Source organism: Enhydra lutris, unplaced genomic scaffold, assembly GCF_002288905.1.
Source record: "Enhydra lutris kenyoni isolate GAN:26980312 unplaced genomic scaffold, ASM228890v2 scaffoldscaffold113, whole genome shotgun sequence".
In the NCBI taxonomy this organism is placed as follows: domain Eukaryota; kingdom Metazoa; phylum Chordata; class Mammalia; order Carnivora; family Mustelidae; genus Enhydra; species Enhydra lutris.
Genome location: NW_019154197.1, coordinates 309,377 through 333,214, shown reverse-complemented (window position 1 = coordinate 333,214; position 23,838 = coordinate 309,377). Strand labels below are relative to the sequence as shown.

Sequence of the window (23,838 nt, the reverse complement as noted above, 5' to 3'; positions counted from 1 at the left end):
CTTCAATACTAACCCGAAAGCTGTCCAGTCCTGAAGCAGAGGTCACTCTGAACTTTTCAGAGGGGAGCATGTTTTTCTAGTGAGTAGCTAAAATACCACCCTATTTTCTGGTTCGTTCTACAGACACTTTTCTTTAATGAAAACCTAGTTTGTTTATACTCACTTTTACATGTTCTTCAGACAGTTTGGGCAGAATGTATTAAAAAAATGCATATTTAGTGAGCTAAAAACAAACCAACATAAAAAAATTGAGACTTATACTCATGAAAATCACAGTCAGAAACTATAGGATTGGGCCCAAGGAAGTTGCCTTAGCTTACCTGTTTTTGTCAGAGGGTGACTGACGAGTTGGCGAATTACACTGTTTTCTGATGACCTCAAAAGGAGCACAATATCCGTTGGAAGAGTGTCTCTATTCTTAGCTAAGAAGCCACTTGCGTTATAGAGCACCTGTTGATGAAGTACATTTCAGTGTCACAGTCAATGTCATCCTCCTCGTCATCATCACCATCAACAGTGGCAGGGGCAGAACCATCAACAGGTATTTACTGAGAACTTCCTCTGTGCTGAGTGACAGGTATACAAAATTCATAAAGGCAGTCCTTTACAACGTGGTTGGAGGAGCAAACTTTTCCATGTCTACAGTATTTTTTGTCAGAAAAAAATCTGTGTCTCGCTAATTTTATTTGGGTTGAAATCGTGGTTTGATTCTTCTCACTTATTATGCTGGAAATTTGGTATTGTTTCCTTTCTCTGTTTGGAGGGTAGAGGGTGGCATAAAGGAGGCACCTGAGGCCACCAGGCATTCTCATTTCCATGATAATTGAGTCACGCACAGTGAATCGGCCATTACAGATTTTCGTCTCAGTAAGGAGTATGATCTAAGTACACTATGAACATTCACATTTCTGGCACTTCTAAATAATTTTAGGACTTTCTAAAGATCAACGTAACCCAAAGATTTCTGTAGGATGATCTAATATGGTTTTTGTTATGGGTTGAATTGTGTCCCTCCAAAATTAATATGTTGAATTCCCGATCCCAAATGTGACTGTATTTGGCTAGGGTCTTTAAGGAGGTAATTAAAGTTAAATGTGGTCCTAAGGGTGGGACCCTAATCCCATAGGACTGGTATCCTTGTAAGAAGAGAAAGACCCACTGGAGATCCCTTTCTCCTTCTCATGTACTCAGAGAAAAGGCCACAGGAGGACACTGAAGGATACACCCATCAGCAAGCCAGGGAGAGAGGTCTCCTGACCTTGCTGGTACCTTGATCTTGAACTGTGAGAAAATAAGTTTCTGTGCTTTAAGCCACCCATCCTGCATTATTTTTCTTATGACAGTCCAAGCGGGCTAATACAGCTCTTAAAAACAACTGGATAAAATGATCCTAGGAAATTCTTAATGGATGTTTTTTTAAAAAGCTTGTTTGGAAAAATCACATGCTGAACACCATGGGAGAGGCCATAACTATAATATTGAAGGCAGATTTTTTTTTTTTCCAGTGACAGAAGCCTGTGGAACAGAGAAATCTTAGCAGACATGAATCTTCCAGGTTCTGTGTTATTTTTTGTTGTTCATGTGTTTTTCATTCTAGGCATTTCTTTCTTAATTTTAGTATCTTCTCAGTCCTCCAATGTTTACCACATCATTGTGAAGGAGTGACCTCTGCAGAAGGGAGACAGAGCATCCTCTGGGTTTAGGTTTATCGCTGAGGTCTGCTCTGCTGTGGGAATGTGCATAGACAGCCAACTGCTAAACAGTCCATCAGGCAGCCCTACCGAGGCTAGCTCCGTTATCTAACCACACCTCCAATCTAGCACTTTCTCCTGTTGGGCGGGAGGAGAGACAAAGTCTTCTGTGGAGAGAGAAGCACCTCAATACTGAAAAAGGCAGTTTATGTAAAAGGTTCCCCGCTATCATTCAAAGAAGCAAAAATAGGTCCCCATTGCCAGCCAATCTCACCCAAAGCCAGATCTTAGGGTCAGAAAGATGGAGGCTTTGATGCTTGTCTCTTTGTTTTCCTTTAGTTTCTTAATAAAAATTCCTGTAGAAAAACTAGAGCATTTGTGTTTGAAAAAGTAGGAGAAGGATTTTTTGGTTAACCTTTTCAGGATAGATGTTAGAGCTGGACGTTCTGGAGTGGGAGTGGCTGGCAGTGGATTGGACAGATTGGAGGAAGCTGGAGAACAGTTAGGGCCAGTTTGGGGCAGAAACAGATGGCCATCTCATTTTAACCATCTAAATATTTCGGGCCATAGCTTTCATGTTTCTCATTATTATTTGATAAAGGACTAAGAGAAACTCAGTTATAATTCTTCACAGTTCTTACCTTTCCTGCATAATGGTGAATTCCAAAACTAAGTTCCATTCTTTTGGGCCTCCAGAAGTATTGCGATTTCAGGTTCCCTTCAAATTTTTCTATAGAGAAAAAAAAAATTGAACTCCACCCTCAAGCCATGTAAGGAGATCCTCAGAAAATACTGATTAACAGAATCATCTCTTTCACTGTAAAATGGACAATGTGCACTGAAAGGACAATTTTACATGGCTGACAAATGCAGATTTGAAGCAAAAATGGTGAGACCGAACTCAAGATCGTGACTGTAACCATTCTATTATGATTTAGAGCAACAACTCTTAAACCTTGGCAAGCAACAGAACCACCCCTGGAAGGCCTATTAAAACACAGAGTTTCTGACTTAGTAGGTCTGGGCATGGGTGGAATCCAAGAAGTCACATTTCTAGAAAGTTCTCAGGTGAGGCTGATGTTCCTGGTCTGGGAAACCACATTTTTTTTTTTTTTTTTTTTAAGATCCCACTTCTTTATTTGACAGAGAGAGACACAGCAAGAGAGGGAACACAAGCAGAGAGAGTGGGAGAGGGAGAAGCAGGCTTCCCGCTGAGCTCCATGTCCTAGAAGGGACATTTTAACCTCAAAATCAAGTGATTGCTATGAGACATTTAACCCCAGAACTTTGGGGTTGTTTTGCTCTCCATTAGTATTGTCCAATTAGAGGAGAGAATAAGCCAATGAGTGAGTCAGCAGGAAGCAACCTCACAGACTTAATGGTAAGAAACAGACTGTCACCCAAAATAAATGAGAGAAAATGTGAATCCAAATTTTCTGCAAATATTTATTATATATAATCAATATCTCCTACCATCAGGGAATATGGTATTTCTATATTAAAAATGATTTTTTTTTTTACCTGAACAAGCTAAAGTTTTATTTTTTAATCTAAGGAATAAGACATTTAAAATTTTTACCATTTTAAATGATAATCATTTAAATACAGCATACATAACTTTGCCTTCTTAAACAGAAAAAAATGAATTCATTTATGCTTTCTTTGATGACTCAGGATTATTGTGAATATTTATTAATGTACTATAATTTAGAAATTACTAAGGTACTAGAGGCTGTCTGCCTCTATTAGTCAAGTGATGAATTTATTTCCTTCTCATTAGCTATCTCTTTCCAAATTCCAGAGCTGGCCTTGTGCCCTGCCCTCCAATTTCTAATTTGGAGCTGGGTAGTTCCTTTTTTGAGGAGGGGGGCTTGATAATTTCTAAGGTTATTTCTAACATAAGATCCTACGACTGAGGGCTCTACCACTGTAAGGAAAAGTCCAATATCAAACTTGTTTAATTCATCACTAAATATTCCATCCTATTTTAAACATTCACTGGTCCAGATATGAGACCTAGAGCCTCGTCTTTAAAGTTACATATGCAGGCTTTGTGATAGCTACTTTCTCCCAGATAATTGAAAACCTATTATTTTTAAGTCATTCAAAACATTAGATGACTGCAGCACAAAACGAGGCAGACATACTGGATTGGAAACTCACCCACAAGGGTCTGGTCTGTGGCCTTGGGAAATCGACTTTCTTCATCGAGTAGGGATAGCAAACCCATTGGCTTCTGCAGAAACATATCTAGGAGGGACAGGTTATCTTCATATTCAATCACTCTGGCATTAACACCCTCATTTAGGTATTCATTCTGTAACAGGACATGACACATAGAAGAAATTCACTCAAAAATGTGTGAATTGTGACATCGTGAATTTTTGATAGGTAGCTTGACAGTAATTACCCCAAACTCTCTTTTACGCATATTATAATAAATTGCTTCCTATGACATTGCCCTTAAACTGAGGCTATCATTTTATTTTTCTTTCCCTAAAACTGTTAGTTCATTAAAGTCATCGGTGACTTGGTAATAATAAAATTTTCTAGTCTCTATACCAGAATTATAGACATCTGAGGTATTCAAAATGCAAGAGAATGTGTTGGTAACGAGCAGTAATAAAGTTACGCTCCAGAATTTATAGAATATCAATTAGGTATATCTTAGAGTTATATTATCCCCAATTTAAACCTTTGATCTAGTTTCAGAATCATATGGTTTCACTTACTTGTGCAGCATAAGGAATAGCATGAAGGACATTAGGAGAAGGAAAAGAAAAGTAAATTGGGGGAAATCAGAGGGGGAGATGAACCATGAGAGACTATGGACTCCAAGAAACAAACTGAGGGTTTTGGAGGGGACGGGAGTGGGGGGGTTGGGTGAGCCTGGTAGTGGGTATTAAGGAGGGCACGTATTGCATGGAGCACTGGGTGTGGTGCATAAACAATGAATTTTGGAACACTGAAAAAATTAAATTAAATTAAAAATGAAAACAACAAAAAAAAGAAAACAGATGAACATAAGGGAAGGGAAGGAAAAAATAAAAGTAATAAAAATAATAAAAATAAATAAAAAATAAAATAAGATAAAAACAGAGAGGGAGGTGAGCCACAAGAGACTCTTATCTATAAGGAGCAAACTAAGGGTTGCTGGAGGGGCAGTGGGTGTGGGGGGTAATCAAGGAATATGCATTAAGGAGGGCACTTGATTTAATGAGCACTGGGTGTTAGATGCGACCAATGAATCTCTAAATTCTACCCCTGAAACTAAGAATACACTACATGTTAACTAACTTGAATACAAATAAAATCTAAGAATAGTGGAGTAAAAAAAAAAATAAAAAAAAGAAAAGAAATGGATCTCTCAAGAACATTTACCTAACTTCTCAGTCATGATGACATTTACATTGTCAATAGGGTGGACAACCGTGGGTCATAGGAATGACCAATGGATTTAGAACCAACAACCCATAGGTGCATATCCAGACTCTGCCTCTTAACTGGCCATATAATTCTTTTGAAATTTTTTTGACTCTATAATCTCCCACCGTCTCATTTATCACATGGAGGAAACAATTTTCATCTAACAAAGTAAGTCTATCTGGTACATTAATAACCAGTTGTTATTGAGTATACCATAAGTTGCATAAAATAAAAAGGATAAATAACAACTAGTGTTAAGATCATGGGGCCCAGGCAACATGGGTATTGATGATCTATTTTACCAAAGGGGCATGAAGAATGGTGCTCTTGGGGTGCCTGGGTGGCTCAGTGGGTTAAAGCCTCTGCCTTCGGCTCAGGTCATGATCCCAGGGTCCTGGGATCCAGCCCTGCATCGGGCTTTCCGCTCAGCGGGGAGCCTGCTTCCCTTCCTCTCTCTCTGCCTGACTCTCTGCCTACTTGTGATCTCTGTCTGGCAAATAAATAAATAAAATCTTATAAAAAAAAAAAAAGAATGGTGCTGTTGCTCCGTTCCTATGACTCTTCCCCCACACTGGGCCCCTACCCCAGTGCCGCAGGCTATTAGAGGACATGCATGACCCTGGGACGACTGGAAGTTATGCTCCCATGCAGGGCGCTCATGAGTTCTCAGGTGATAAAGCAGTTATCACTGGGAAGTGTAGGAAATAACTCTTGCCTCGGGCAGAATATTCTTCACCATTCAGAACTATAAAATGACAGGGTATTTTCATTATTATTTTAACTTAAAAAATTTTTTTTAAGGAGGCTCCATGCCAGGCCTGAACTCACAACCCAGAGACCAAGACCGGAACTGAGACCAAGAGTTGGACGCCAGCTGAATGAGCCACCCAGGGGCCCCTTCATTATTATTTTAATATAGTCTTTAATGCATTAAGTATTTTCACTGAACATCCTATAATAAGGCATCGTGATGGGTGATAAAGAGATGTTTAACACAAACTCCCTGTCCTCAGGTGGATTTAAGATAGAACTTGAGTGATAAGGTTAGTAAATAAATACTCAAATGCAAGGTAACATACGATAGATAAACGATACTTACAACGTACTCTATGGAGTTCAGGGAAAGATAATCAATTTCTGGCAACTTTGTGGAGGAATTTAGCCAATGGCAGGTGGGGCACTTAATAAGCCTAAATTTATAACCAGTATTTTGAAGACTTATGAAATTGAAATCTCATTTCAAGGGCGTCACCAGGAAAAAGAAATATACATTTTTTAAGACAAAAAAATTAATACGTAAAAATTTGGCAGTGCCCCTTGGCCTGAAAGGTAGACCACCTGAAAGCCATTTGGTTTATCCAGTACATCAAAATGGAAACAATGTCTGGAAGTTTCACAGCCTTTGCATTTGAAGGTAACCTTGAGAGCCATATGTAGACCCAGAATGACTTCGCTAGTAGACGTATCAGGCTGACAGCACATTACAGCTTAAATGACAACTGCAAAGTTCAGAAGAGGTTTTGTATGTTTTGTATAGAAAGCACACAAGGTTAAGGTCTCAATCAGTGCATTTATCATTTCTATTTGCCTGTGTCAAAACCCACGGAATGCTTTTGTGGCAGGTCAGACAGGAAAGAGATGAGTTACGTGGGAAACAATGGGCTCCCCTTGAAGATACTTGTAAGTATTAGGGACTCCAGGCAAACCGACGGACAGAACATGCTGTTATGGAGGAGTTATAAAGCATTTTGAGTAAAATGAGCTTGCATAGAACAACCGATTATGTATTTTTGTAGAGGTTATGACCTCAAAATACTTAGTTGTTTTTAAGCGTAAGTGGAGCAACGAAGCTCTTAGAACTCTTAAGAAAGTCCTTTGCTATGCCCTGTATGTTAAAAATACATTTAGAGCAGAAGATAAGTGGAGTTATTAACTTCAGTAAAGGACTGCTTAGCATATATTATCTCTGCTCTGTTCGGATGGCCTGAGTTCCCTTTTGAGAAGGGCAGATGAATAATTATTTAAGTATAAATCAAGGAGGGGAGGGAAATCAGAAGACTTGGATGTTAAGGAGGCTTCATGCCTGAGTCGAAGGCTTGCTTGTTTTTCACTGAGTTTTCAGGGCGAGTTGGGAAAAGGACACGGTGGCAAGGAAACCCGTGGAAGGTGGCCCCCCACGCACAGCTCTGGCCTAGACACAGGGCTATAACGTGTCCCCACAGGAGAGATTCTCGATGTCGAAGGTGAGTCCTCCGCCTCACACAGCAGTGTGGAAGGGTGGCTCCCGTAGGCTGAGAGGCTGCAAGCTTCCACGTGGCTTGGAAGGTGGATGGGGACGTTGGTTTCCACCCCTGGGCACAGACTGTCACTCAGTTGAGGATGGACTCTCACCTCCTCGGGAGACCTTCCCCCATGGTCCAGACTAATTCAGCAACACCCACCCCCCCGCCCCACCATTCATCAGCTGGTGACTCCCTATCTCTCTGCCGCCATGTTTCACATTCTTTCACAGTATTTCTAGCATTTTTACTGGTTTATTATTCTCCTTCTCTTGTTAGAATGGGAACTCCAAGAGGACAAGCACTTTTACTTACCTCTCTATTTTTGAGCTCAATATCTAGGGAGACCTGAGCGTATTAAATAAATGACTTTGTGTTAGGGATTGAACTGCTCCCCGCTCCTGCCCCAGCCAAGTTCATATGTTGAAGCCTTCGTATCCAATGTGACTGCATTTGGAGATAGGGCTGTTCAGGAGGTGATTAAGGTCAAATGAGGTCATAAGGGCATGGCTGGAATCCCATAGGATGGGTTTTCTTTTATCTTTAGCACAGATTAGCTGGTCAACTCGTGAATGTTTCACAGGCTCATAATGAGCATTTCTAGACTGATTTATTTTAAAGCTTGCAGCAAGGTGCTTTCTAATCAGCCCTGCACATATGCTCCTATGTGTAGGCACTTGCTGCGTCCTCGCCAGCACTGAATATTCTCATTAAAGAACTTTTTCTGGTATTTTTGAGAGGTGAAAATTATAGCGCATTGTTGTAGTTGCATTTCTTTGACTGGATCTTAAACTACTTGAGAGGATGGTTTAGAGGGAAACAACATATGTCTATGCTTGGCACGTATTACACAATGCCCGTGGGCTACTATGGAGAGTGTTATTATTCTGGAACGGATAATCATGACCATAATTTAGCTTCTTCTTGGGCTCAGAGGTAACATCACACCACCATCCATTGTTGTGATATCGCCGAAGATTCAGGAAGGAAGAGATCAGAGGTAAAACAGAGGAAAAGCTAAGGGGCTTCACTGAGAACATCCTGATGTCAGGTTAACTTTTTAACTTTTGTTCTTTTGTCTCTTCCGCATTTGTTTCTACATGTTCTCCTGGTCATGGGTTAACTCTGTCTTCCTTAGGAGTTCATTCTGAAGATGCCTGGCTGGCTTAGTCAGCAGAGAATATGCCTCTTGATCTTGGGGTTATAAATTTGAGCCCCACAGTGGGTACAGTGTTGGAGGCCACGGCATGGTTGGAGTTGTGGATCAAACCAGGCCCTGACTTGTGTCTCCTTTAAAGTCCGGACGCCTTGATAAGGGGTTAAGGACAGGAAAGTTGAGTAACACTGAGGAAGGGTCTGTGCTATGTGTAGTGTGCTCGCCTACGTGACTTCCCACACGCTCTCCCTACAGAAGGGAACAATGTGGTCAGGGTCATGAATTCTTAGTTGGTCCTCGTTGTTCTTGTACTTTCCATAATCCACTCCCTGGTTGATTGTAACTTCTTGTATCAATAGTAGCTAATGGCATTAGCCGTGACTACCTGGCATCACGAGATTTGTTTGTAGTTAATGTAAACTTGTTATAGGAACTTGCGGTTATCTGACTAGATACTGATGTATTACTCCTCCTATTGTGGTCTGCCTTATAAATGCTTGTAAGATGTGGAATAAAATCGGCACTGTTGGACATCCTCCTCAGTGCTCCTTCTGCCCCCATCTCTTTGTCTCTTAATTTCTTTTCACCATCTCTTACCCTCACGTTCCTGGTTGATTTGTCGTGCCGGCCGCGACAGTACAGAGATTACTTAAAAATAAAACCTTAAAAAAAAAAAAAAAAGGAATTCATTCCTGAAGCTGGATTCTGAGTGTCTTTCCTGGGGAAATTATCTTCTTTTTCCTCCCCCAGCTTCACTGAGGTATAGCGGACATATAACATTGTGTTAGTTTAAGGTGTATTGTGTACTGACCTGACATACTTATATATTACAAAATGATCACCACCATAGAGTCAGCTAACTCCTCCATCACATCACTAACTACTAGTTCTTTTTTTTGTGGTGAGAATTTTTAAGATCTATTCTCTTAAGAATTTTTAAGAATATGGTTCAGTTTTATTGGCTGTGATCACCACACTGTACATTATTAGGCCCATAGGGCTTACTTGTCTTCAGACTGAAACGTTACACTTTGACCAACATCTCCCTATTTCCCGCAGCTCTCAGGCACTGGTGACCACCATTTTAATCTCTGATTTTCACTTAGCATAATGCTCTCAAATTTCCATCTATGTTGTCACAATTAATAGGATTTCTTTCTTTCTCATGGCTAAACACATTCCATGGGGTATGTGGGGGGGGTGTGTGTTTATGTGTAAGATTCTCTATCTAGTCATCCTTTGACGAAACCATTGTTGTTGTTTCCACTATTGTGAGCAATGCTTCAATGAACATGGGAGTGCAGACATCTCTCACAGATCTTGTTTTGATTTCCTTTGGATATATACCCAGAAGTGGGATTGCTCAATCATATGGCAGTTCTATTTTTAATTTTTTGAGAAGACTTCATACTGTTTTCCATAGTGGTTACAGTGATTTATATTCCCACCAATAAGGCACAAGCATTCCCTTTTGTCTACACCTTCACCAACACTTGTTATCTTTTTAAATGATAGCCATTCTAACAGGTGTGAGGGGATACCTTGTTGTGGTTTTGATTTGCATTCTCCTGATGATTAACAACGTCAAGCACCTTTTCATGTACTTGTTAGCCACTTGTGTGTCTTTGGAAAAAGTCTGTTCAGATCCTTTGCCCACGTTTTAATCAGAATTTTTGTTTTTGCTTTTGCTCTTCAGTTGTATGAGTTCTATATGTTTTGGGTATTAACCCCTTATCAGATATATGATTGACAAATATTTTCTCCCATTGCATAAGTTGTCTTTTCATTTTGTTGATGGTTCCCTTTCCTGAGCAGAAGCTTTTTAGTTTGATGTAGTCCCACTTGTTTAGTTTTGTTTCTTTGGTCAAATCCAAAAAAACATTGCCAAGAATGATATCAATGAGTTATCCCTTATATTTTCTTCTAGGAATTTCACAGTTTCAGATCTTGTGTTCAAGTCTTTTAATCCATTTTGAGTTGATTTTTGTGCATGGTGTAAGACAGGGGTCCAATTTCATTCTTTTGCATATGGCCTCCCAGTTTTCCCAGCACCATTTATTAAAGAGACAATCCTTTCCCCATTGGGGAAATTCATTGGGGAAATGGGGACCATTCTTGGGACCCCTGTCAAAAATTAATTGACCATATGCTTGGGTTCATTTCTGGGCTCTCTACATTGTTCCATTGATCTATGTGTGTTTTTATGCCAATACCGCACTGTTTTGATTACTATGGCTTTGTAATGTAAATTTGAAATCAGGATGTGTGGTGTCTCCAGCTTTGTTCTTTCTTAAGATTGCTTTGGCTTTGGGGTGCCTGGGTGGCTCAGTGGGTTAAGCCTCTGCCTTCAGCTCAGGTCATGATCCCAGGGTCCTGGGATCGAGCCCCACATTGGGCTCTCTGCTCCGCGGGGAGCCTGCTTCCTCCTCTCTCTCTGCCTGCTGCTCTGCCTACTTGTGATCTCTGTCTGTCAAATAAATAAATAAAATCTTAAAAAAAAAAAGATTGCTTTGGCTTTTTGAGGTCTTTTGTGATTCGATACAAATTTGAGGACTGTTTGTACTGTTTCTGTGAAAAATGTCATCAGAATTTTGTTAGGGACTGCACTGTATCTCTAAATTGCTTTGGGCATTTTAACAATATTAATTCTTCCATTTATTTATGGCTTCTTCTATTTCTTTCCTCAATGTATTATAGTTCTCAATATACAGATCTTTCACCTCCTTGGTTAAATTTTATTCCTAAGTATTCTTTTTGATGTTATTATAAATAGGACTGTTACCTTAATTTTTTTCCCGATAGATTGTTGTTAGTGTATAGAAAAATAAATGATTTTTTTATATTGATTTTGTATTCTGCAACTTTACTGAATTTGTTGAATTAATTCTCATAATTTTTTGGTGGAGTCTTCAGAGTTCTCTACATGGAATTTCATGTCATCTGCAAATAGAAACCATTTTACTTTTTCCTTTCCAATTTGAATGTCTTTTATTTCATTTGCTTGCCTAATTGCTCTGGCTAGGATTTCCAATACTATGTGGAATAAAACTGGTGACAGCCGGCATCTTTGTCTTGTTCCTGATCATGCAGGAAAATCTCTCAGCTTTTCACCTTTCAGTATGGTAGCTGTGGATTTGTCCTATATGGCCTTTATTATGTTGAGGTATGTTCCCTCTATATCCACTTTGTTGAGACTTTTTTTTTTTAAATCACGAATGGAATTTAAATTTTGTCAACTGCTTTTTCCGCTTCATTCTGTTAATCTGGTGTACCATACTAATGATTTGTGTCTGTTGAACCATCCTTGTACCCCTGGAATAAATTTCACTTGATTATGGTATGTGATAGTTTTAATGTATTGTCAAATTTGGTTTGCTAATATTTTGTTGAAGACTTTTGCATCTATTGTTCATCAGGGATATTGGTCTGCAATTTTCTTTTCTGGTAGTGTCCTTGCCTGGCTTTGGTATCAAGGTAATGTTTGAAGTTCCCTCCTCTTTTATATTTTCAAAAGAGTTTGAGAAGAACTGGTATTAATTAATTCTTAATTGAAAAATAAATAAATAAATAATAAATATAAATAATAATATAATAAATATAAAAATAATTATGTATAATATGTTACCAATATGAACATTAATCACCATAATTATAGTCATCAAATATTATTCATTATCAATTATATTAATTAATTAAAATAATTATTATATGATTGATTATCTTGAGACTGGTTAATTATTAGTTATTATTAATTCTTAATAATTCATTGGTAGAATTTTTCGATGAAATTATATGGCCCTAGACTTTTCTCTGTTGGGAGATTTTTAATTACTGATTCAATCTCTTTACTAGTAATCGACTTGTTGATATTTTCTCTTTCTTCATGATTTAGTCTTGTTAGGTTTTGTGTTTCTAAAAATTTGTCCATTTTTTCTAGGTTTTCCAGTTTGTTGGTGTATTCATAGTAGTCTCTTATAATCATTTGTATTTCTGTAATATCAATTGTAAAGTCTTCATTTTCATTTCTAATTTTATTTACCTCAGTGCTCTCTCTTTCTTTTTTGGTTAGTCTTCCTGAAGATTTGTCAATTTTATTTATTTTTTTTTTAAAAAATCACAGTTCCGGGGTGCTTGGGTGGTTCAGTTGGTTAAGTGACTGCCTTCGACTCAGGTCACGATCCCGGAGTCCTGGGATTGAGTCCCACATCAGGCTCCCAGCTCCATGGGGAGTCTGCTTCTCCCTCTGACCTCCCCTCTCATGCTCTCTTGCTCTCTCTCTCTCAAATAAATAAATAAAATCTTAAAAAAAAACAAAACAAAACACAACTCCTGGCTTAATTGTTCTCCTCTATTGTCTTTTTAGTCTCTACTTCATTTATTTCTGCTCTGATCTTTGTTATTTCCTTCCAACTTTGAGCTTAGCTTGTTTCTTCTAGTTCACTTAGGTATAAAGTTCAATTTATTTATTTGAGATCTTTTTTTTCCCCTTAATGTATATGTTTATCGTTACAAACTCCCTCTTAGAACTGCCTTTGCTGCATCCCCTAAATTTTGATATGTGGTGTTTTCATTTCCATTTGTCTCAAGGTACTTTGATTTTTTCTTTCCATTTCCATTTGACCCATTGGTTGCTCAGGAATACACTGTTTAATTTTCACATATTTGTGAAAACAGGCGGACTGCATCAGCACCACCTCATCATTAAACCGTGGGAGAATACTTTCCACTACCATCTAGGAGTTTGGTCTAAGTATGAAATTTCCGAAAGATTTTCGTGAAATCACCAGGGTTTCAAACAAGGAATCTGGCTCAGATGATATTTTTCTTTTATGAAAGGTGGGCATATGTAACAACACGGAGCAATGGAGTCCTTCACTGAAATAACACCTGTGAAATGAGGTCATAGTGAGTCTATTGTTTGACACTGCTCCATAGTTTCAACTATTTAAGAACTAGAAATATATTAAACAGCTGGTATAGATGATCATCAATATTTATTCTCTTATGTTTGCAATTTGGAAGTCATAAATCAGTATCTCTTTTATTTTTAGAAGGACAGCCCACTTAATACAGGATTTATATCAAGGGATGATATCAGGATTCCATTTAGGTTTGCGGCATTCTGGATAGACCATCGTAGAAGATGGCACATACTGACATTCCTCAGACATCCGTGGAACACCTACTACATGTGTGTTTAAGAGAAGGTGGGCCTGGTTAAGGTAGACATGAAGACAAAAAGGTAGAGTCCCAGTCCTTTAGGGCACAGTGAATAGTCTCTCTGCCTTTCCATTGTAACCCTGAAGTCACATCCCAGGATTTCTTTGCTGGTGCTCTATTTTCTTTTTCAATTGTTCCTTTAGTTCCACGTCCTTCTTTTCAGATGGTTTCTGCTTCCTCCAGTGTCCCAGTCTCTGCTACCAACACCGCCTGCCCCAGTGCTGATGCTCTCTCCAGTTTCCTTCTTTCCTGCCTTACGTGGAACCCCCTTGGCCTTTCATGTGAAAGACTGCTCCTTTCTCTCTTTTCCTTCCTTCCTCTCTCTCTTCCTCTTTCCTTTCTTTCAACTCAACGGAGCACCCTTTTCTTCCACATGAGATTTATTTTGTTAGCTCCCTGGTTCTTCTCAACTTTGCTTATTTGTTTGTTTGTGAGAAGAACCCCAGATATGTAGCAGAACTTCCAGATTCTGGTCCTGGCTCTATTTCAACAGACTGTGACTTTGAGTAAGTAACAAGGAGTCATTTTTATCTGTCATATATAGATGATCTACTTAGGTTTCTTTTGGTTCAAACATTTCAAAATGTCCAAACTGCCTGAATGTGATGTGAAACTTAATGAATGAATGCATAAACCTTCCGCTGATGGAACATGTGCAAGGGGTGGGTGGAGGGGAAGGAAGCCAGATAAACACATTTATCCCTTGATGTCTGCCTTTTAGGAAAAGAATTCTTACTCACCAATTGCTCAATGAGTGTTCACATTTATGGAAACACTGCCCCCAGAGGAAAGAAACTATTGAGAAGAAGTTACTCATTCTAATAATCTTCATTCTAGGAAAAACATTTTAAAGGTTGAAAATCTAGGATTTAGGGGGCTATTACTACTCAAAGTGAGTTGAGTGTTTTTATGATAGTGAAAAGAGAAACTGTGCTGCCTTTCATTTTGAAGTAAGTTCAAATGTAAAGAAAAGTTGCAAGAATAGGACAAAGAACTTCCGTGTGCCCAAAGTTCCCCCAGTTCTCCAACTGCTGGTATTTTACCATATTTACTTTATCATTCACTCCCTTTCTATATATATATATACACAGTATTTTTAGTAGGAACATTTCACTGAAGTAACTAAATATTTGTAAAAACTAAAAACGAAGAAAACAAGGTAGTGATATGTGTGCTGTAAAAATCTAAACTCTTGATGTAAAATAATAATTATGATTTGAAATCTATCTCCTCCTGTGCTTTCTATCCAAAGCAGATCTCAATGATCCTGTTGATTTTTACATAAATGTTAATGGGAGGCCACATCATTAACTTGGGAAGACACAGGTCACTGATTCAGAATTTGGCAAGTAAATTACTGAGAAACTATTTTAGATAATTTGTAATAAAACATACTTGTTTTATTTTACATATATTTAATAAAATTTTGGGGGAAAAGTTTTAAATGGTGCTTCCTAGAGCAGCTTCCTTTTTTAGAAAAACAAAAAAGCAAACAATGTATGTTAACGTGAACATTCTTTTTTTTTCAAATGAGCATTTTTTTAAAAAGATTATTTATTTATTTATTTGACGACGGAGATCACAAGTAGGCAGAGAGGCAGGCAGAGAGAGAGAGAGAGGAGGAAGCAGGCTCCCTGCTGAGCAGAGAGCCTGACACGGGGCTCAATCCCAGGACCCTGGGATCATGACCTGAGCCGAAGACAGAGGCTTTAATCCACTGAGCCACCCAGGCGCCCGTAAGGTGAACATTCTAACGTAGGCACTTTTTGTATAGGATACCTACTCTTGAAAACTCTTCAAAAGCCATAAAAGATCTTACAAATTTATATTCTACTGGCAGGTGACAGTTTTTGGCTTATAAGGATCAGTTTTGTCAATAGTAGGCTCGAACCTGACATGAAGAAAACTAGAGTCACTGAATAGATCTATGCTCCCAATTATGTATTCCTTTAAAAATTATTTTATATCATAATGAAAATATATTTTTTTATTTTTTAAAATTTAAAAAAATTTTTTTTTAAGATTTTATTTGACAGAGAGAGAAATCACAAGTAGGCAGAGAGGCAGGCAGAGAGAGAGGAGGAAGCAGGCTCCCTGCTGAGCAGACAGCCCGATGCGGGGCTCGATGCCAGGACCCTGAAATCATGACCCGAGCCGAAGGCAGAGGCTTTAATCCACTGAGCCACCCAGGCGCCCCATGAAAATATTTTTTAAAAGTTTGAAAACAATACCAAATTATCAAAATAAGTACCACAAATCCTCACATCACATTAGAGGTGCTGACCCAACTTCACTGATAAAAGAAAAACTGTGTGTGCAGCACGGGTGTGGGGCAAGGGATGAGGGGGACACGGAGCCCAGGAGGCAGCCTGCCAAGAGCCAGCAGGAGAGCTGCGAGCTGCTGTAGGGATGCTCCACACACGGACCCAATCACTTGGATTATCAACTTCCAAACTCGCTCAGTATGTGAGAAGTTTAAGGAACATTTGTATGTGATCTCAAATAGTAACCCAAACCTTGGCTAAGCATTTAAAGAGCAAGATGTTTTGTATCAAGGGTTTCTTTGTTTTTTTTTTTTTTTTTCCCTGAAGATTTTATTTTATTTGAGAGAAAGAGAGAGAGCACAAGTGGGGTAAGGGGGAGGGAGTGAGAAAGGGAGAGGGACAAGCAGACTCCCTACTGAGCACAGAGTCCAACGAGGGGCTCAATCCCACAATCCCGAGATCATGACCTGAGTCGAAGTCATGTGTTTAAGTGACTGAGCCACCCAGGTGTCCCTTGCTGTATCAAAGTTTTCTTAAATGAACGGCTGTTTTAATGCTTAAAGAAAATGCCTATAAAATGGCCTTTATCACTTGGAGAGCTAAAATAAGACTAATGCTACCACCACTGCACACATATGGTTTGTTTCATGGGGAAGAAATTTGGATATGAAATAGAAATTCACATTTTGCAAGCAAAACAACTTGAAGAGATTTATAAGGAATTTATTTTGAATTGCCCACACATTTTTTTTTATCAAATGACTGACTCTTTTTACTTTGTAATGTAAAAAAAAGTTGAAAGTGTAGATACTGTATAATGGATGGATTTTTGTCCTTTGTAATTGCCACAAGTTATGTATTGGAGCCCATATTCAACATCTCAAAAGCTTCAAACTTTAGGCTATGAACAGCTGGAGAGGAAAGTCATATACATTACTTACTCCAAGAGAAGCCAGAGCCGTTAATTGCGGTTCTTGTTTCCATTATGTGCTGTAAATGGTTTCCTGCTTATAAAATGACTTCCAACTTTTAATTTTAAACCCACGGGCAGATATATAAATGATATATGTACATCTTTGTACAGAACAAATATTGATAGCTCACTTTAAAAATGAACTTTAGTTCTGTTAATAGCCAGGAAGATGTGTTCCACTAATGGATAAGAATATTCCCCTTAGGTATAAGTAGGAGTAGAAGCAAGTAGAGTGAATCTTCAAGATTCTAGAACAACACTTTGTAGGATACCTAATGGGTTCCAAAGAACAATGGCATTTGTTCCAACTCAAACAGATGCCCATTGGTGACTCATCAATGGTTGGTTGTTCATTCCCCTTGATTTGAAACAAACTTCTAGGGAACAGGGTTCATTTCTTTTGAATGTGCTACACCACAATCGTTACACCGTAGTGCCCGATCGAAAGAACAGACAAAACCCACCAACTACAGCATCAGCTTGACTCCAACTTGAAGAGAACTTCAAGCTTTCTATCACACTTTGATTACTGGTGTCCTCTCTCTCATATTGAAGAAAGGCAGAAAACAAACAAAATGACCAAACAGAGGCAGAATCTTGGCTAACAGCCCGTGTGAAGGCTACTGTAGAGAGGCCCCCCTTACCAGACTTGGAGCTACTTGTTTGCTGCCCTTTGAGCTGCTAACTAAAAGCTTCTGGAAAAATATAGGAGTAGACATCCCATAATAATGCCAATACAAGTATAATAGGGAAAGCTGACCCATGAACACCTTATTTGTCAAATTAAAAAAATTGACAGAAATAATGATACATTTTTCAGCTGCAACTCATTTAGAAGAATTTGAATCTTGAACATTAAAAGGTTACAACTATACTCTTAATGTCTATTTGTAGGGGGAGGGACTGCTATTGTTATTTGATTTTCAGACCATTGTTTTTAGATATAAAATGGTCCCTTTAAATTTTGTTAAAATCAATATATTTAAAACGGTTCACCTACTGCTGGAAAAGGACGGCAGCTTCAGCATCAAACTCCAGAACAATTTCAGGAGTTATGTGTTCTTGAAGACTATCCACCCAGCAAACTATGGATTAAGTCAGTGCCATAAATTCATTCACTAAAAATTTAGTCTATTGATTATTGGTATAACTGTAGTCTATTGATTATTGTTTTAACGGAAAGTAAAGGGGGAGGGGCACCTGGGTGGCTCAGGAGTCTGGACTCTTGATTTCCGCTCAGATCTTGATCTCAGGGTTGTGAGTTCAAGCCCTGTAGCAGGGCCAGCCCTGCACATTTGGCACAGGTTCTCTCAATGGTAACATTAACAGCAACAAAAAGGAAGTAATGGGAAAACGATATTCAAAATACCTTTATAACCAACTTTGCTGAAGTGTCCCATATTATTAATTAATTAATACATTACAAATACAAATAATACACAGGAGTGTCCTGTATATGACCTATCAGTTAACTTGGGCTAAATAAGGAGAAACCCTTTTCTTATAAATGCTCATTGGAACATAAATAAAGGTTCCGATGTTGTAGGACTGACTGTCTGTAGAGATAATGTCTGTTGGTTTAAATAGAACCAGAAGCTGTTTCATCTGTGAAGGTGTTGCCTGAGGCTTTTGTCTTGCTCAGACTGCTCTGATTATCTGAATGTCCATAAAATCGAGAATGGTATGTCTTACTGATAAGCAATAACGGAACTATTAAATCAAGGCGCTCTCTGGTCAAACCTATGATTATATTGGATCAAGAAAATGTGACCATGACTTTAATTAATGTTTTGGCTTAATAGCTGTTTCTTACTTACAGAAATCAGAATAAGTGCATTCTTTATTTTGTTTGTTTTTTAAGATTTTATTTATTTGACAGAGAGAGAGAGAAAGAGATCACAAGTAGGCAGAGAGGCAGGCAGAGAGAGAGGGGGAAGCAGGCTCCCCGCTGAGCAGAGAGCCCGATGCAGGGTTCGATTCCAGGACCCTGAGATCATGACCTGAGCCGAAGGCAGAGGCTTAACCCACTGAGCCACCCAGGCGCCGCAGAATAAGTACATTCCCCACCTGTGATAGCTACAACACGTAGCTGTAGTTAGCATTTCTCAGTTACAATTTTTGCATTCACAGAGAAGTGACAGAGTGGGGAAAAACAAAACAAAACAAAACAAACATGTGCACGCACATGTTAAAATCTAGAGACTTACTGACTAATCCCCTATCCAGCGAATCACACATCAACACATCAACAGCCAGATCACTAAGCTACCAATGCCAGGCCCATAAGATTAGGAAGCAGGGATTCTTGAGTAGTTACCCCAGGAAGGCACTTGAAAGGACTGTGAATGGCCTGGATTCTAATTGAAATTTTAACCCGCTGGGGGCAATTTTGAGTTGTTTTGTTTTGAAAGTCTCTCGAGGATATTTAAAAGAGCCTTCCAGAATAGTTTCATTTGTATCAGGCCCAAAGGCAAAAATCATTAAGAGCATTAGGATCATGGATAAAATTCAAGACTATCAATCAAAGTGCACTGTAAAATATAACAACCTATAAAAAGTGAAAAGCAAATAATTATTGAAAATTATGGGGGTGCCTGGGTGGCTCAGTCATAAGGCATCTGCCTTTGGCTCAGGTCATGATCCCAGGGTCCTGGGATCGAGCCCCACGTCAGGCTCCCTGCTCAGCAGGAAGCCTGCTTCTCCTTCTCCCACTTCCCTTGTTTGTGTTCTCTCTTGCAGTCTCTCTCTCTCTCTGTCAAAAATAAATAAAATCTTAAAAAAAGAGAGAAAATTATGTACACTGGTTTAAAGGTTAGTTCCAATAAAACCAGGTTCTAACCTCAACCCCAAAGAAAAGAATCACAGAGATCTCCCAAGACAGGCTGTTAATTAATCAGACAGGAAATACATGAGGATGTACCCAGTTCCACGAGGGAGGTAATTCTAATAGAAGCCTACCGAAAAGTCCAAACAAACAAACAGACAAAATTTACTTATTTCAGGCTCTGGTTAGAAAGGATTCTGTGAACACTGTGAGGAATTAAAGCAAGATGACACTAATTTAATGAATATTCATCAAGCACTCGCTACATGTTGGGCTCTGAAGATACAAAATTAATTAAAACATAATCCTTGACCTCAAGGAGTCTGCAGCCTAGCGAGAAAGGCAGAATTATAAACCAAATATTTTTACTGGAGCACAGAGGAGGGAAGAACATGAACAAGTCACATTAATTTTCTGGATTTCAGTAATGAGAAATGAAATGTAACACGACATTCTGGCATGAGTAAGTGGGTGGACAGAGATGTCACTCACTGAAGAAGAAAGATGACAAGTTCAGTTCCAGGTAAAGTTCTGGAAACTAGCTTAAATGGAGGCCAAGAATTCAAAAAGTGGGATGGGTGGGAGATGGGGGCTTGAGCATCACTAGCATGAAGGGATGACTGAAATAATGGAAACAAATGATCTTTCCTAGTGAGTGTAAGAGGGTCAAGGACAGAACACTTCAGGGCAGTTAGCATTTAGGACAGTAATTCCCAACCTTGGCTGTATGTAGGAATAGAGTGGGAAAATTTAGAAGATATTGATGCCTGGGTCTCATCCCAAGAGACCTGATTTAATTGGTCTGGAGAGGGTCTGGGCACTGGGATTTTACAAAGTTACCCAAGTCATTCTAAAATGGAGCCAGGATTGAGAACTACTCATCTATGGGACGGTACAGGAAAAATAACAAAAAGATGGTATTTGGGATGCCAAAGGAGGGGTCTTCCAGAAACACGAACCTGCCAACCACATTGAAAATTACAGTAAGGCTGATAACGTAGAGACTAAAATGTTTCTGATACAAATAATGACTGATGAGATTAGGAAGGCCCATTCCAGTAGGGCAGGGGATGTCAGAGCCAGATGCTACAAACTCAGTGTATGCAGGTGGGGCAGAATCAATCCAGCGCAATGAATACCAAACATGCTTTCAAGAAGTTTGGCGGTGAAGGGAAGAGAGAGGCCATGGCTAAGAGATAAGCATATTGGAGAAGGGCTTTTTTTTTTTTTTTTTTTTTTTTTTTTTAAAGATTTCATTATTTATCTAGACTGAGGGACGGCACTAGCAGAGAGAGGAGTAGAGAGCGACAGAGACAAAGCCAGAGAAGAGAATGAGAAAGAAGAGAAGGAATGAATATTTGGTGGACCAGCTCCTGGGGGTAGATGAAAGCTATGCAAACACAGATAAAATCTTATATTTTTGCAACCCCCCCCCCCCTTTTTTGGGGCCCAAGAAATGTCAAGATCTAAATGTTTTCTTTTGGTACTAGTGTTTTCACAGTGCAATTCTAAAGTAAATTCTCAATAAACCTATTTTGAATTGAAAGAGGTATATGTCCCTCTAATTTATCTCAAATTTAAATAAAAACTTCGGTTCTAATCTTTAAGCACAAAACAGTTTCATACTATTAAAGGGAGCCCAATGACATACGAAACGATATAAAATATGACTGCTTCTCTTAGACCTGATAAAATAGTTTAAATAATTTCAATACTACAGCTTTGCCAAATGTAATTCAATTAAGTCTCTGATTTTTGAAGCTGAATCATAAATTACACGTTGTACCCTGACAAAATTGCCATTTCGTGGCATTTGCATCAAACCCATTATCTTGTGTTCTGTTGCCTAGTTACGGGAATTCTGAAGTTTAATGCATTTTAGACGGATATTTAAATTTGACACAGAATTTCAGCTATGCAGTCTACAGAAAGAGGAACAGTTGGACACATCTGCTTCCTTAAATTTCCAAAGGAAACTTCTTTGTTTACACAGGCTCAGACCTGCTAGGTTTTCTGGCAGGGTGCATTCATTTTCATTGGAGGACATTCAATACCACACATTGAGACACAATGAAATTATCCTTGTTTTCTGGTTTTGTTTTTGTTTTTACTACGGGCACAGAGAAAAGAAAATCTTTCCTTTGCCTATCTGTTTAAGGCTTGAAAACTGTGAAGTCCTGCTTTGTTGGTAGAATTCTGCATATAACACATACACAGGCAGGCCTCTCTATAGTGGCTTGACTTACCTGTTCCCAGGTGAACACATGTTGATTGAAATAATACTGAATTTGTTCATTTGCAATATTAATGCACAGCTGCTCAAAGGAATTTTTTTTGAAATTTTCGAAGCCAAATATATCCAGAATACCGATGCTTAGTTCATCACCATTCTCACTGGAAAATTAAAGAGGCAGGATTTTGAGTTCTTACTTACTTTCTCAAGAGGGAATGTATAGTGGGGTATCTTCAAGCATACTTTTGTGATTTAGCTAAGAAACTACTACCAAGACGGAGAGTGAAAATTTCTCCAATGAATATAAAGTAGGTAGCATTAACTTTAATTTATAAAAGATACACAATTTGCCTTGTACTACAGACACAGCTCCTTCAGTTTCTCATGGAGGTTCATGGGTGTAAGAGCATAGCCCGAAGTCCTGAATCATAGGGAAAACCTGGCCAGCACTCCGAACACAGCAAAAATATGTTCAGTAAAAATTATAGCAGAAAAGTGAAAATTCTGTGTAAGAGTATCTTTAGTCTTCCACTTTAGGACAATTAAAACATGTTGCTAAAAATATTTACCTCTTTTAAAGAATCAATATTTACTTTTGAGTTATTCATTCATAATAATTTAATATAGAATAAATAGTAACCTGGAGAAAGATATAAATATATTTGGATTTATTTTATAATCAAATACTTTAAAATGCAGTTAAATATTATTTTATTATTTTTTAAAAATATTTTATTTATCTGAGAGAGAGTGAGAGAGAGAGAGAGAGCATGAGCAGGGTGAGGGGCCAGACTCTCTGCTGAGCGGGGAGCCAGACCTGGGGCAATCCCAGGACTCCAGGATCTTGACTTCAGCCAAAGGCAGATGCTTAACCAACTGAGCCACCCAGGCACCCTAAATAACTATTTTATAATTAAATATTCCAAATGCATGCTTTTCCTGTTCCTCCATAATAATTAATTCCTCTCTGTTCATTAAAAGTTAGATACTTGGGGCGCCTGGGTGGGCTCAGTGGGTTAAAGCCTCTGCCTTCGGTTCGGGTCGTGATCTCAGGGTCCTGGGATCGGACCCTGCATCGGGCTCTCTGCTCAATGGGGAGCCTGCTTCCTCCTCTCTCTCTGCCTGCCTCTCTGCCTGCTTGTGATCTCTCTCTGTCACATAAATAAACAAAATTAAAAAAAAAAAAAGATACTTGGTCAAAAGTTTACCACTCCCCCAAGAAATATATGCATTGCAAAGTTACTTTCATGTCAATTTAAAAAGGAGAGAATAGAGGTGCCTGGGTGGCTCTGCAGGTTGAGCGTCAAGACTCTTGGTTTTATCTCAGGTCTTAATCTCAGGGTCATGAGTTCAAATCCAGTGTGGAGTCTACTTGAAAAAAAATTGAGAGAGTATAAACATCTCTCTGTATTCACTATTTATGTAACCTAGGTTAACTCTTGGTGCTGTGTGAGGAAGTGATTTGGAAATGATTGTTGTCAGCTGCACGCTGAGAAGTGAAATATATTCTCTGTATTTAGAGGAACTGACTGAACTTAGAATGCAAACTTCCAGGACCCTGTGACGGGATGGACAAACGGAAAGCTATCCAAGTACTATTTATGAAGAGTGAGTATAAATTTTTGCTGGTTTAGTCAAAATTATCATTCTTTAAAAAAACTGTTGTCCCGCAGGATCCCACTGAGATAGATATTTAACTTGTTTAATAATGTGTTAGAACCAGAAGACCTTGGAGTTGACCTTATTCAGGGATTCTTAAATTGGGATCTGCT

General features: G+C 38.7%; 1 protein-coding gene across 1 annotated transcript in view; it reads right to left on the bottom strand.

Moving 5' to 3' along the window:
• Window positions 1–23,838, bottom strand: part of LOC111139708 (myosin IIIA) — a 240,851-nt gene that overhangs the window by 67,727 nt on the left and 149,286 nt on the right. The window contains exons 19-22 of the mRNA XM_022492055.1: window positions 22,080–22,227; window positions 3,855–4,008; window positions 2,333–2,421; window positions 321–450 (exon numbers count right to left, since the gene is read on the bottom strand). Of these exons, the coding sequence (XP_022347763.1) occupies window positions 321–450; window positions 2,333–2,421; window positions 3,855–4,008; window positions 22,080–22,227 (521 nt within the window). The remainder of the gene's footprint in view (window positions 1–320; window positions 451–2,332; window positions 2,422–3,854; window positions 4,009–22,079; window positions 22,228–23,838) is intronic.